This window comes from Eulemur rufifrons, chromosome 16 (genome assembly GCF_041146395.1).
Source record: "Eulemur rufifrons isolate Redbay chromosome 16, OSU_ERuf_1, whole genome shotgun sequence".
NCBI classification, from domain to species: Eukaryota; Metazoa; Chordata; class Mammalia; order Primates; family Lemuridae; genus Eulemur; species Eulemur rufifrons.
In genome coordinates this window covers 71,874,459-71,890,570 of record NC_090998.1, presented here as the reverse complement: position 1 = coordinate 71,890,570, position 16,112 = coordinate 71,874,459, and the positions used below count along the sequence as shown (strand labels likewise).

The following is a 16,112-nucleotide window of genomic DNA, read 5'->3' as shown; positions in this document are numbered from 1 at the left end:
ATTAAATCTACCTGCCTACTGGTATTTCTCAAATTAAAAAAAAAATTACATTCTCTTTTGATTAAAGAGTGTTATTTAAAATTTTAAAATAAATGTAATATGATGACTTAAATTGAACCAAAATAATGGCAGTTTTAGAATATATGTATTTTAAAGTGCAGACCACTCTTTCCAGCTGAAAGTTCTGGAGTTATACATGTACTTGTTAAATAAATAGAATAGTAACAAGGGAAAGAAATTGATACAATTACTTGCATTTGAAAAAATACATGTGGGAACATAACGTAACTTAGTGATGGGAAAATATTTCTAAGTAATATTTAAGAATTACTGTAAGTTTAGTTTGGAGAGTTTTTATAAATTTATATTTTTGTTATAGCTTAAAATATCTTTATATGTAATGAGAAGAGGTCATTTAATATGAAAAAGTTATGACTAGAGTTATAAAAGATTTGAGGTGAAAGAATTTAGTGTCTCCCTCCATTGTCCTGTCAATAAGGCTAATTATAGTAAATAATGATTTTCTTTTTATAGAAAAGATATTTCCGGGAAAGAAGGAAAATAGCTTAGAAATCAATTTCTTACGTCTTGACTTCAAGTTTTCATAAAAATTTATCTTTTCAAGTATTTTGAAATAAATTTAGAAACATTCACTCTTGCTGAGTAATCGAATAGGTGATTTAATATTTCATTATATTTTTAGTATTAAATAAGACAAGGAGAATATTTATTCCCTACTTAGTTAATTAATAGATATTTAGTGATGAATGAGACCTCAGGCTAGGTTGAAATATTTAGAATAGCTTTAGGAAATGGTAGCATAACAGTCAGAATAATATTATTACAAACAAACTTATTTTTTGAGTTCCACTAGGTTTTGGATACTGTGCTAGGCACTTTAAGTATGTGATCTCATTTGTTTCTTATAATCCTGCAAATTAAATTAAGTGTGCTTTACATACAAGGAATCTGAGGCTCAATGAGAGGTTAAGTAACTTGTTCAGGGCCATACACCTAATTTAAAAACTAGAGTTTGAACCCAGATCTTATCCAAAGCCTGTGTTCTTCCTTCTGTATCATGTTGTCTCCTACTTTAGGTGGTCTGATGATTGCCTTATAAGTAATTTGTGCTATTAATTTTTTCCTAATACCTACTGTTATTATTATTTAAATTTTACCATTTTGTATGTTGTAACATTTATATTGGGTAATAGCTTAAAATACTTTTGAGTTGTGTCTCATACCATTTCCATATGAAAAAAATTGCTAATTACTTCATCTCATTTATTTGTTTATAACTCCATTTGTTTTTTAGCTTCTGCTTACTTCAAATATACAGTGTGTGTCTCATTAATTTATTAAAATTTAATTCTATTTATTTTCAGTTAAGTGTGTTAGTGAATTATATTAAAGAACTTATTAGAAAAATTTTTATTATAGATGTGCGACTTTTATTGAATCTAAATATTGGCATCAAATAAAACAAAAAGAAATTAGAAGTTAAAAATTTATTTTTTAATTTCAAATAAACATTTATTTAAAATAAACAATTTATTTGACTGGTATTTCTAGTGATGATATAGAATCTTGTTTACATTATTAAATGTTATGTTTATTACTTTCATTGAATATATACCTTATGAAGTCATTGACTTTTCTCTAGATATTTTTGAAGGCATATAGAAAATATTTCATTCTAAAGCATTTGAAAGTATATTATAAATAATTGGCTGTTTTATAGATTAGCAATTGAGGATTTAAAGGTTAAAAAGTATTATTTCTAAAAATATACATTATTGAAAATGTCAAAGCTGTAATCAACCTATTTTTGGTATGGTCCTTAATAGAAGTGATTTTTAAAGAATTTTATTTGTATTCCAAATGAACTAATTTGAATTCCAGTTTTAAGAGGTAAAATGTTTATATAGGTATGGAATTAGTATGGTTACAACCATGTATAGCTATTAAAGAAAGTATTTAAACATCTTCTGAAAGTATGCTAATTTAAGAGACTAGATGTGTAGGTATGTTTGGACATTTTTATTGTATGTTCAATGTGTATCTTTGTCAGTCTTCCACCTTTCATCCATCATTTTGTTATTTTTTTTTCTGCTTTCTCATGGAGATGCTTAAACTTGAGGTAATGTGTTTTTGGAAGGCTTTTTAATATTAACAATACTCTTAATATATCAACCTTCTAGAGTCATGGCAATTTTGTGTTTTAAGGCAATCTCAGAACTTCAAAGACATGCTTGTTTTTGTTAATCAAGCAACTTTTCAGCCACATTTAAATGATTATTTACTAATAGCAGTAAAATATTAAAATGATATAATTCTTAAGCACCAGCAGGACATTTGCTGGAAATATTGTTCCTTAATCATTTTGTAATTTAAAGTTTTTTTTTTTTTTTTAGCAAAAATTCAATTTGAATTCAATAATATTTCAAAAAACCAAGGAAATGCAAACTATTTTACAGGATCTATTATACTGTTTCCTTGGGAATAAATATCTGTTAACTCCTTAGAAGTAAAATTACTCATTCCTTTAATGAGATTTTTTTTTTAAGTGCCTGCTAAACGTCAGGAATTATTTTAGGTGTAGGAAATTTAATACTGAATAAGACAGAGCGTCTGCCCTCATAAGTCCTGCATTCCTTTGTGGAAGTCAAACAATAACTGTATAAATACACCAAATCATGACAGAAAGTCAGTTAATAAGTGCTATGAAGAAAAGAAATAAAGCATGATATGGGCAGTAGTGGAGCTGAGAATAATGTAGGACAATGTTAGGTAGAATGGTCATGGAAGATCTCCTCAAGGAGAATATGTGTGAGAAGAATGAAGTAAGTAAGAATCAGGGGAAGCATTGGGAGCTAGGATTCCCAGGAAGAGGTTATAGTAAGTGCTAACGTCCAAGGCACCTGTGAGTTTGGCCTGTTTTGCAAAGTCAGTGTGGCAAGAGCGGAGATCTTTCTTTTTTTGAATTTCACCCGTAGTGATATCTGAAAGAGGTTATGTATTTCTTTATTTTTCCTTTGATATTATTGTCTTTCTTTTATCTTTTTTCCCCCAAATATAAGCATAATTGGGATCATTGTAAAAGATTAAAATGATTTATAATATGCAACAGAAAAGGGGAAAGCCTTCTGTTATTCATTCTCCTCCCTCTCCTTCCTCATAACTGAAGTCTGTCTTTTGGTGTATATTCTTCCCACATCTTTTTTGCTGTCCTCTTGAGTAAATTTTAAAATTTTCAGTGCTTGGATCTATCTTTATAAAAATTTTAGTTTTTCAAAATATCTGAATTCAGTGTACAAAGTATAAATGATACACCTAATGTACAGTTCTTTAGGTTCTAATCTTATAAATATCATTTATAAGGATATATTTAAAAGCTATAAAAAGGACAAGATATTTTTGGAACATATTTACTTTACATTTTTTTAATTTTATGTTTTCTACATGTTGGGATTTATTAGCAAGATAAACTCTAGATAGACATTACACTTGGTTTAATTCATTTTATAAACTTCAATATGAAATCATGTGACTTTATTGAAATATACACGTATTTTTCATTTTAATATATACTTTTATTTATTTTTATTTATTATGTGCCAGAAACCTGTGCAAAATCCTTTGGTAGGATATTTACATGTAGGGATTTAAATGTAATAATTTATTTTCTTTTGTGAAAAATTGACATTTATGTATGAGATCAGCCTGGGCAACATAGCGAGACCCTGTCTCTACACAAATAAAAAATTAGCTGAACATGGTGGCATACGTTTGTAGTCCTAGCTACTCGGGAGACTGAGGCAGGAGGATCACCTCAGCTAGGAGTTCAAGGCTGTAGTGAGCTGTGATCGTACCATTGCACTCCAGACTGGGTAGCAGAGTGAGACCCTGTATAAAAAATAAAACAAAAACAAAACAAAAATCCATGATCCTACTGACAAAATTCTGACATTGAAAGTTGTTAGAAATAGTAATTTGAAAGAAATTTCCAATACCTATATCCCATTTCAAGGTTACATGATCAGCTTAAGACAGATATTTAACAGTATTAATATTAGAGTATGCCTTTAACTTGAACATAGTTGAAAATACATGAATATATATATGAGGTGGAACTATACACTAGTTTTATAGATTGCCTTTCATTGTATCAGAATTGGTGCATTTAATTGAGTGTTTTCCTCAAAGGTCAGGCCGTACACATACCTCAGATATGCTCCGTTCCTAAAAACATTTTTGAAACTTATTTTAATTGATTTTAAACCAGTTTGAAACGCACTGGAAAAACTAGTTTTATTAACATGTGGTTATTGAAATAAAATAAGCCCAAGTGTTTGATCACTCATGTCAATCACTTACCTTATTTACAAACTTGGTGGTTTCCAAAACTTAAAACCAAAGTCACCATAAATGGGTGAAGATATACCACCATGGAACATCCCTTAAAAAAATAAGTTGCACACTGGAAGGGTTTCCAAAAGAGGAATAGCCAAAGCTCTATTGAGCAATGGCCTTATTGTCACGATAATTACAATCAGTAGCCTTCTAAGGTTTCTCCCTTGAAGATGAAAGTACTTATTTGTAATATATGATATGTATAACTGTTGATGTGTTTATTAAGGAAAAAATTGAAAATTTGTCTCACCCATATTATAACGTTTATTCAGTAATAAAGAATACAGACAATGGAAATAGTTGTAACTTTAGAAATGTAAAAAGTAAAGCCATGAGCAGTATTAGAAATAGAAAATTCTTTTGTCAGAGTCATTTGCAGGAAACCATACCTAAAAAAACAATACTTAGTCTTTCTCTGTAGTGGTTGAACTTTTATGTAGAGGAAGTTTATATTTCTAAGATCTTTGCTTATCTGTCTCTTACATTATTTTTAAAATGATAAAACTATTATTTTATTAATACACATTAATTTTCATTTTTTTAAAATGTTAAAATGCACTAAAGCATTGGCTTGAAATTTGTTGAACTAAGAAAAAAAAAAAAAAAGAAAAAGAATACACTAAAGCAAATTCATGTCTAGCTATTACACCTGACTGTGGAGTGATCTAGCTTAATGGAACTATATATAACTTCAGTTTGGTAACTTCTTTGGACAAATACATTTTCATTATAATCAGAAAGGTGACTTACCAGTATCAAAAACTCTGTATTGCATGTTTGCATATACATGTCTTAAAGTAAAAGGAAAATTTTATGCTATAGAAATTGGGAGAAAATGTAGATATAATTTGCATATCATTTTTAAATTCAGAAGCATTAAAGTGTAGAGTTTCAAAGCTAATAAATTCACGCTTGTAGTTTGGTGCTTCAGACACATAAAGTAGTATGTCAGCTTTTCATTTCATGTATTATTAAATAAATGTAGTTGGGTATTTTGGGTAAATTTCAAAAACTAGTTTTAAGCCCCAAAACTGTGAGGTGGCAGTAAAGGTGGTAGGACACGGAACCAAGTTGAAAGTTCCAAGGATTATTTCAATTTAACAGCAGCATCAATGACAAAAATTTGTGTAATATTAAGACTTTTATATACTTCCATTTCCTTTTTTATTTTATTTTGCTCTAATTTTCTTTTTTTTCTTTAAGGCCACAATAACCCAGCTAAGGAATGAACTTGCCAAAGGTCCCCAGGAAGTTGCTGTGTATGTACAGGAACTACAAAAACTTAAAAGTTCAATTAATGAATTAACACAAAAAAATGAGGTGAGAATTTTAAAGCTTTATGTAGTGGTGAATTTATTTTATGTATCTTAAATTTTAATCTTACATATTTTTAAAGTACATATTGACACAGTACAGTGTGACTTATTCTGTATTTTTTTTTAGTGTTAAGTATATTCATATTGTCATGCTAACCAATCTCCAGAACTCTTTGCGTCTTGCAAAACTGAAACTCTGTTCCCATTAGCTCCTCATTCCTCCCTCCCCCAGCCCCTGACAACCACCATTCTTCTTTGTATCTCTATGAATATGAATATCCTACGTGCCTCATATAAGTGGAATCATATAAGTGGAATCATAAGCAGCATTTGTGTTTTTGTGACATTTCACTTAACATAATGTCCTCAAGCTTAATCCATGTTGTAGCTTGTTTCAGAGTTTTCTTTTTGAGCCTGAATAATATTTCATTATATGTCTATATCATACTATCGATTTGTCTGCTGATGGGTGCTTGGGTTACTATTTCTTTTGGCTATTGTGAATAATGCTAGTCAGAACATGGGTGTACAAATATCTCTCTGAAACCTTGGTTTCAACTCTTTTATCCAGAAGTGGAATTGCTGGATCGATGTATGGTAATTCTATTTTTCATTCTTTGAGGAACTGCCATACTGATTTCCATGGTGTCTGTACCCTTTTGTATTCCTACCAACAGTTTCTCCACATCCTCCCCAAAACTGGTTATTTTATTTTTCTTTCTTTCTTTCTTTTTCTTAGAGTAGCCATCTTTTTTTTTTTTTTTTTTTTGAGACAGAGTCTCACTCTGTTGCCCGGGCTAGAGTGAGTGCCATGGCGTCAGCCTAGCTCACAGCAACCTCAAACTCCTGGGCTCAAGCGATCCTACTGCCTCAGCCTCCCGAGTAGCTAGGACTACAGGCATGCACCACCATGCCTGGCTAATTTTTTCTATATATATTTTAGTTGTCCATATAATTTCTTTCTATTTTTAGTAGAGACGGGGTCTCACTCTTGCTCAGGCTGGTCTCGAACTCCTGACCTTGAGCGATCCACCCGCCTCGGCCTCCCAGAGTGCTAGGATTACAGGCGTGAGCCACCACGCCCGGCCTAGAGTAGCCATCTTAATGAGTATAAAGTGATGCCTCATTGTGGTTTTTAAATTTTCACTGTGGTTTTGATTTGCATGTTCCTAATGAATAGAATGTTGGGCATCTTTTCATGTGCTTCTTGGCCATGTAATTTTAACTGTTTTGTTGTTGTTGAGTTGTAGAAGTTTTATATATATTTTAGATATTAACCCCTTATCAGATATATGATTTGCAAATATTTTATCCCATTCTGTAGGGTGTCTTTTCACTCTTTTGTTCTGTCCTTTGATGCACAGAAGTTTTAAATTTTGATGTAGTCTAATTTATCTACTTTCACTTTTGTTGCCTGTTCTTTTAGCATCATATCCGAAAAATCATTGCCAAGTCCAATATCATGAAACTTTTCCTTTGTTTTTTGTCTAAGATTTTTATAGTTTTAGATCTTATATGTATGTCTTTGATCCATGTTGAGTTAATTTTTATATGATATAAGAATTTCATTCTTATGTACGTGGGTATCCATTTTTCCCAGCACCATTTGTTGAAAAGACTGTCCTTTCCCCATTGAATGGTCATAGTACCTTTGTCAAAAATCATTTGACCATTGTTTTAGTCTATTTTGGGTCTTATTACAAAATACAATAAACTGGGTAGCTTATAAACAACAGGAATTTATTTCTTATTGTTTTGAAGGCTGGGAAGTTCAAGATCAAGGCACTGGCGGATTTGGTGTCTAATAAAGACCTGCTTTCTGGTACATAGATGATGCCTTCTTGCTGTGTCTTCACATGGTGAGAGAGACAGGTGTCTCTCTGGGGACTCTTTTATAAGGGCACTAATCCCATTCTTGAGAGCTCAGCCCTCATGATCTAGTCACCCCTGAATGGCCCCCACCTCCTAATGCCATCTCGTTTGGGGGTTGGGATTTCAATATATGACTTTTGAATTTTGGGGGAACACAAAAGTTCAGACCATAGCAACCATATATGCAAAGGTTTATTTCTGGGCTCTCTATTCTATTCCATTTGTCTCTCTGTCCATATTTATGCCAGCACCACATTGTTTTTTGTTTTTTTTTAATTTCAGGATATTACAGGGATACAAACACTTTGGTTTCATATATTGCCTTTGCACCACCCAAGTCAGAGCTACAAGAGTGTCCATCCCCCAGAAAGTGCACACTGTACCCATCAGTTGAGAATTTACCCATCCCCTCCTTCCCCCTCCCACCTGCCCGGTTACTGTAGCTTTGTAATAAGTTTTGAAATCAGGAAGTGTCAGCCTCCAAATTTGTTCTTTATTTTGTATTTTTAAATGTTAATATTTTCTGCCTTGTTTCTTCATAACTGAGCAACAGATAGTATTTAGTTTGGGGGCAGGGGAAGTACTGGTATTAATATTTTTTTTCCATGTTTTTACTTTTTTGGTGCTGGGGGAATAGAGTTTTATTAAACCCTTTTATTCAAAGATGTAGCAAATATATTGGTTTGGTTTTAATAACTTGAACCTAATATTTTGGTAAAGTAAAACAAGGGAAATGTCAAGAAAGAAAAGAATATGCTAGAAGTGAAAAAAGAGATAAATGTAATTAGCTGTAAATATTAAGCTTCCTACCAACAGCCATCTGAATGAGTTTGGAAGCAGATCTTCTAACCCCTAGTCAAGTCTTCAGAAACAGTAGTTCTGGCCAACAGCTTATTAAAACCTCATGAAAGATCCTGACGTGGAACCACTCAGTTAAGCCACTTCTGGATTCCTGACTCTCAAAAACTATGTGAGATAGTAGATATTATTTTAGGTTGCTCCTAAGTTTTGGGGTAATTTGCTGCCCTTGGCCAGTGATTAAGGACTCGAGAGCTATTTTTTTGAGGAAATGGGAGTTATATCTATGGCTACTTAGTGTATTAATAATTTTAAAAGTTTAAAAAATATTAATTTATTTTAAAAACATTAACTCATTAAAAATTCACATACATAACATTTCTTATGAAAAGTGATTATTTTCCAAAACAAAAGAATTCAGCAAGAATAGTGATGTTTTACATTTTTACAAATCTCCTTAATATCTGGCTTAATACAGGACAGATATATTCTGATATCTGCTTTTACATTAGATGGTTGAAGTATATGAAGAAAATGCAGTCTCACACAGATATATAGTTGGAAAAGGGAGGAGTATTTTAATAGCCTTTTCAGATAATTATGGCTATTTTTATTTGATACTATACTAAAATTTGATAAGTGATAGTTTCTCAAAATTTAGTTACAATGTAGAATGTGAAACTGTATCAATGAACTTTTTGTACTTAGTAACATTAAAATTTGTTCTATCTTGTCTTTTGAGTGGATCTCTTCCTGTGCATGATTTTGTAATATCATGCATTAGTCATGTGGAAAATATTAGTTCACTGAGTTATTCAGATCCTCCAAATGTTGACACATTTTCTTGTATAATATAAAAACAATCACATTTGTCAATATCAGCATTAGTCTCAGAACAGGCTTCAAGTATGAGGAAGCTGTCAAGTTTGTGGTGGTAGATATACTTTTTCCAAAATTCTAAGCTTCATTTGAAAGCCTGAATTTTTCATTGGCAACAAACGCTATCAATTCTGTTCTTTGAAGTGACAGAATGTCTTCCTACTCAAGTCTGAATAATCATAGCTTGTCAATCTTTCCAGTAAAAATGATGTTCCATAAAAAAAGTGGCTAGTTCAGTTTATAACTCAAACAATCACATGAGTACTTTTCCTCATCACAGCTATATTATACTTTGGTATGCAATAGAAGTGGTCCATGTATACTTCCTATTTTTTTTCCTTGCTACTACAAGTATTACACTTATGAACGTCCATATGAAATTCTTAACACGTTTGTGCAAGAATTTCTCTATGTTACATCCTCACAAGTCAAATTGCTGGGCTGTAGGGTACACACATGCTCAAATTTACTAAGTAACCTCAAACTATTTTCCAAAGTAATTATACCAGTTTCACATTGCCCATTTCTCCATCAACTCTTGATGCTGACTGATTTTCGAAATTTAATTTTCTTGTATAGCTATGTTTTTCCCTAGTAAACCTCTGCACTGCTTTTTTCTCCTGTCAGTTTATACATAGCAAACTATGTATGTAACACTTTAGTTTTGCCTTTGTTCTCAGTTTGATTTTTAGTTTCTTTGAACTCACAGCCTACCTTCTGTCTCTGATATGTAGAGTAGCGATTTGCATGCTATGGGTGTTTATGATCAGTGTAATTTATGTATTTTTGAAACATTAAAATACTAATAAAGGACATGATTTGACATATAATGTACAGTCAAATAATCCAGCACAGATTGTGTGTGTGTGTGTGTGTGTGTGTATATTCATACACACATTAAGGAAAGAAGTACTATGGCTATTTTATGGATAATGTATAGAATCAAGATGATTTTAGTGTGGTAAAATTGGAACATTTTTGATTAGGAAATAATAGGATCTTCTACTAAGCTTAATAATGCCTTACATAAATATAACAATTTTTTCCCCAAGTGTTTCATTGTTTAGGGTTTGATCACCAGTCAGAGCAAGCACAGAGTTGCATCTGCCTCCTCAACCTCTCCTTACTCCATATCTTTAAGGGCAAACCATTATTGTTGACAGTGGTAATAGCCAAGTGTTTTGAATTTGGGAATCTCTGTACATGGTCTTTTCAAGGCTATTATACAAAATGCTTTGGGCAGCTTTTGTGGGTCACAGGCAGCATCAAGGTGGATAGGTAGCATTGTAATTTATAATGGACAGAAAAGATAATTGCTTTTGTGCTAATGTCAAGGTTTTCAGCTTTAAACCAGAGTTTTATAATCATTGGCCTTGAAAACTTAAAAACAAAATGGAAAAACTGAAGGAACTTCCTTCTTAGTTTCTAATGAAAATCACTTCTGACACCCGAACAAAATCCTGCAGTTTAATTTAATTAACTATTTCCATATAAATTCTGAACAAAATCATAATGTATATCTAAAGCTGCTACTGTAATATGGTCATTGTTAGAGACCGAGTTATCTTTTGAGTCTCACCTGTCACTCTTTTTCTAGTCCCCGTTGCTCTCCCTTTCCATCAGTCCAAGCGTTAAGGTGCTCATAGGCCAAAGTGGGAGCCAGATGTGGCAAGTAGTTATTACATTGCTGTGTGTTACCATGCACTGCAAAGTAGTATATCGATATGAACAGCATAGTACAGTAGTCATAGGCATGTTTAAATCTCAGCTTTGCCACTTATCTGCTGGGATACTCAACTTCTCAAAGTCTGTTTGCTCTCCTGCTAAGAAGTACTATTAAATCCTTTACGTTTTAGGATTGATATGAGTATTAAATAAATTAACAGATGTTAAAGTGCTTATTTGGCTTTTAGTAATCACTTCAGTGAATGTTGGTTGTTGTTGTTTTTGTTGTTTTTATTTGCTAAGTGTTGTGACACAGGGTTGGGTCAAGACCAAGGTGGAAGTTTTCTACCTTGCCTGGTAAATTGGGAAAGGCTTTTGTAGAAGACTTAACTTTTTACTGAGTCTTTAAGGATGCTAAGGAGCATTTCACATGACAGAGGGGTGATTGGCATTTCATTTGAGAGGTAGATGTATAAAAGGCACAGGACCACATAAGAGCAGAGCATATGTATCTCATAAAATGTAAGATATTGGAGAGCTACAAAGTAGTTTGTTCTTTTTCACCAAGCTGTTCAGAGGAACAAATGAGATGAGATTTCTGAAACAACTTTGTATGCTGGAAAACATTAAAAAATGTCATTTTTTTGGCATTCATTTTCATTCCCTGGGCAAGTAACAGATGAATAATGGAGCCTAATATAAGGAGATTGTCACTGTAAGAAAATATTAATATATCAAGAAAACAATTGGTGAGAAAATCGAAATAGACTAGACATTTGGAAGGGAAGAATTTTTTTTTGAGACACAGTCTCGCTCTGTCACCCGGTCGAGAGTGCAGTGGCGTTATCATAGCTCACTAGCTCACTGCAACTTCAGACTCTTGGGCTCAAGTGATCTTCTTGCCTCAGCTAATTTTTCTATTTTTAGTAGAAACGCGGCCTCACTCTTGCCCAGGCTGGTCTCAAACTCCTGACCTCAAGGAATCCTCCCACCTCAGCCTCCCAGAGTGCTAGGATTATAGGCGGGAGCCACCATGCCTGGCCTGGAAGGGAAGAATTTTGCTTACTCAAATGATGGATTATGAGATACGCTTAACGTTCATTTTATAATTTAAAGTTGGATATATTTTGGGGGGCATGAATTGATTTATAGCATGTATAAATTGTGTTGTGAAAAATTTACTGGATTTAGAATCATAATCTATTATTCTTCTGCTTTACCAATCATATCAGGCCAATCCTTTCAACTTTGGCTGTTTCATCTGTAAAATGGGGGTGATAATGCCTATTTCATATATTGTTGTGAAGATTAATATAGATGAGTGAAAATGCTCTTATTTTCTTTAATGTATTCTACTGTATTTTTAAAAAAATCTGTCTTCAAAAGCCATGTATTCGCTATAATATTTTGCTTCAGAGTCCATGGGAAAACCATAATAAGAATAAATAGGTTGTAATAATAAATATGTTAGCCTTTTGAATGTAAAAATTATATAGTGTGAATGGATTAGTTTCTTTTAAAAAAAGTGGTTTAGGTTTTTTTTTTTTAAAGAAAATTGAATGATCTCTCATCTGTGCAATAAAACAGGTAGATTTTGTTTAATTTTTTAAGACAAGTCAATTTTAAGCAGTCACTGATTATTGCCATGTATTTTTGCGTCTTAAAGAGTGAAGCTATCTGAAGGATCTATAGAAGCGATGGGATTACTTGGTCACTTTATATGTAAGCCTATGGAGAAGAAGACTCCTTAACTCATTACTGGCCTTAATTTTTGTAGCATATTTAAAAAATTATGTACTGCTCAAGTCCTCAGTGTATGTGAGCATGGTTGCATTCACGAACTCTAATAACTTAGAATTTTCTTTTAAAAAGATGAATTATAGATCAATTAATAGACTTAATTCAATTTATGAATTCTAAAATAAATGCTATTTTCCCAAACAAAACAAATGTAAAATTATGTCAAGAAAGATTTGGAGTTACTTATTAGTAACACAGAGAAATGCTTATAAGTTTTCTTGGCCGGGTACAGTGGCTGACACCTGTAATTCAAGCATTTTGGGAGGCTGAGGCAGTAGGATTGCTTGAGTCCAGGAGTTTGAGACTAGCTTGGGCAACATAGTGAGATGCTCTCTCTACAAAAATAAAAATTAACTGGGTGTGGTGGTGCAAATCCATAGTCTCAGCTACTTGGGAGCCTGAGGCAGGAGTATCACTTGAAACCAGGAGTTTGAGGCTACAGTGAACTTTGATCGCACCACCGCACTCCAGCCTGGGCGACAGAGACCCCATCTCTAAAAAAGTAAAAAATATGTATAAAATAAAATAAAATAAAATAAAATAAAAAGATAATTTTTTAATATATAGTTGAATCAAAAGTATAATTTTTTACCTGATCTTTTGGCTCTAGCTCTTTTTTCTGTTTCTATTGTTCGGTCAAGGCACACATCTTTTGGTTAATTGTGCTGCAAACTCCTGGTTGCTCTTCTTACTTCTAAGTTTGTCTCTCATCCTATCTCTCTTATACATACTTATATCATTTTTCTGGACAATGCTTTTCTGTAGTATAGTCCTACTTCATAATGTGCATTAACTCAGTTTTCCTCAGACAAGTAAATATTCAAGAACCTTTATTGCTGCCCTTCCCATGTTGGGACCTGGGGCACCTAGACTTATTATTACCCCCCTGAGTGAATAGTGTTTGCCATTTCCCTACCTGTGACTTGTTTGTCCCTTCCTTTGTGTCTTTTTATATATTTGTATAGAGCGGATGGCATGAGTCATGTATACATAGTCCTTAATTCCTCTTACCGCTTTAAAAACCAAGCTCAAACTTTATTATTTTCAAGTGGTCTTACTTGTTAACCCATATGACTTTGCTTGTTTTATTTAAATTTTTTAAAATTGATACATATTAGATATACGTATTTTCAGGGTGATAATTTGATACGTTAATATAATCAAATCAGGGTACTTGGGATATCTACTTTTAAAATCAAGCTCAAGCTATATTATTTTCAGGTGATCTTACTAGTTAGCCCCCTACCACCTGACTTTGCTAATTTTATTTTTTAAAAAAATTATGTACTTAAGAAATTTGACACATTTTTCTATTAATTTATTCTTGCTTGTGCATTATGTTTTAACTTTCTTATAAAGGGTTTTTTTTTTTAAATGTATGTATTACATTTAGATTATAGTCTGTTTAACGTACAAAGGCTTTGATTGTCCTCTACTATTGTGTGTTATCCCCTTCCAGCACACTGCATATGATAGTGAATATAATAAAGGTCTACTGGTTGAACCACCAGGTTCATATAGTGGCTTCTTAGCCTGGCTATTTTTCTTGCAGAATTGAATTAAAATTCTGATCCATATTTTATATGTAAATATATTGACTTAAAATGTTCAGTATTAATTGTTACAACTCCACTGAGATCAGACTTCAACATTTGATTAGGGTGGTTGATCCAGATCTTTGATTTGAGGTGTTATTTTTATATTTTGTACTTGATAGTATTGAGTAAAATGAAAAAATATATGGCAGGTGAGTGATATCTTGAGATCACTATTTTTAAATACCTAGAGAGAAATTTGAATTAGTCTTAGCTCATGACTCTAAAAAATGGTCTTTATCAAGACTAGGAGGGAAAAAAATGCAATTAATAGGATTAGGTACTAAAGCAGTGGACAATATTGTTATGCTGAAGCTCTTACCAAGTATGAAATTGCAAAGCCAAAAATCAGAGTTGGCATAGTATATTGTTGTTCAAAATAATTTCTGGTGGTAGAAAAGTAGTTTTAATTTTTAACTTAAGTAGAAAAGTATAAATATGTTTCATACCCCAAAGAATCCAGTAGGTTTTAGTGTTTTTATTTTATGTTAACATTTTCTTGGCATTTCTTAAGTCACATTTGTAGAGTTTTGTCAAGTGGACCAATAATAAAATCATAAGTTAGTATGTAATAATTTAATTCTTCCTGACTAGAATATTTTACTGATTTATATTGTAATACTGACTAAAACATTTAGTAGGACCTAGTACTGCTCCAAAGATTATTTAAACGATTGGAATAACTAAAAATATTAGGAAAGGAAATAAATTGTTACATTGATATTTTAGAACTTGATGGAAAAGTTGCTGAAGAAAGAACTGGACTATACCCAGTTAGAGGAGAAACATAATGAAGAATCTGTGAGTAAAAAGAATATACAAGCAACCCTTCATCAAAAAGACCTAGATTGTCAGCAACTTCAGTCAAGATTATCTGTGTCTGAAACCTCGCTGCAGAGAATACAGGCAGAACTGAGTGAAAAAGGAGAAGCCTCTCAAAAGCTCAAAGAAGAATTATCTGAAGTAGAGACCAAGTACCAGCACCTTAAGGCAGAGTTCAAACAGCTACAACAGCAGAGAGAAGAAAAGGAGCAGCATGGGTTACAACTCCAAAGTGAAATTAATCAAGTAAGAGATACTTGTTTTATTTATTATAATTCCCTCTATGGTTTCTTCTTAGTGTGCTTGACAGTTGATCATGTTAAAAAATTGCTGCCATTTAAAAAATTAACTCTTAATTTTTACATCCTAGAATGCTGTCAGATCTTATTTCTTTTAATTTCAATTTCTCTTAAGAAAAAAATGATAGTATCTATCTCAAAGTATTGTTTATTGTGAAGTGCTTATGAATTAATACATATAAATTGCTTAGATGGTACCGGGCACATGGTAGGTAATCACTAGATTTTAGCTATTATAATTAATTCAAATTGTTGACCATGTTTTAATTCAAAAATTCTTTTTTGTTGCCAAAGTTTTAAAACATAATTATTATAAAACCAGTAGTATAAAAATTAGATATTTTGAAAGTAGAAAACAAATTAGTCCTAAAACAACTATTTTTTATAGTTAAATAACATCTATTAGATGAAGTTTAATGCAGGTTTTGACTTTGCCATAAACTTAATTTTTTAATGTCTGTATTCTAATTATTAATTATAGGTAATATTAAAAATTGGTTGAAAATGGAGATTTAGGGGAGACTAAAGTCCTCAGCCACTTTTTTGGTAACGTTCAAATATTTTTACTTAAGTGGCAGTGATAGTTTATTTTATTGTAATTAATTATTTTTATGGACTTATCTTTTTGTAATAATAATGATTATGTTAATAAT

At 32.0% G+C, this 16,112-nt stretch overlaps 1 protein-coding gene across 1 annotated transcript in view; it reads left to right on the top strand.

Moving 5' to 3' along the window:
• EEA1 (early endosome antigen 1) overlaps positions 1 to 16,112 on the top strand; it is a 102,193-nt gene that overhangs the window by 43,829 nt on the left and 42,252 nt on the right. The window contains exons 10-11 of the mRNA XM_069491790.1: positions 5,617 to 5,733; positions 15,068 to 15,406. Coding sequence (XP_069347891.1) covers positions 5,617 to 5,733; positions 15,068 to 15,406 — 456 coding nt within the window. The remainder of the gene's footprint in view (positions 1 to 5,616; positions 5,734 to 15,067; positions 15,407 to 16,112) is intronic.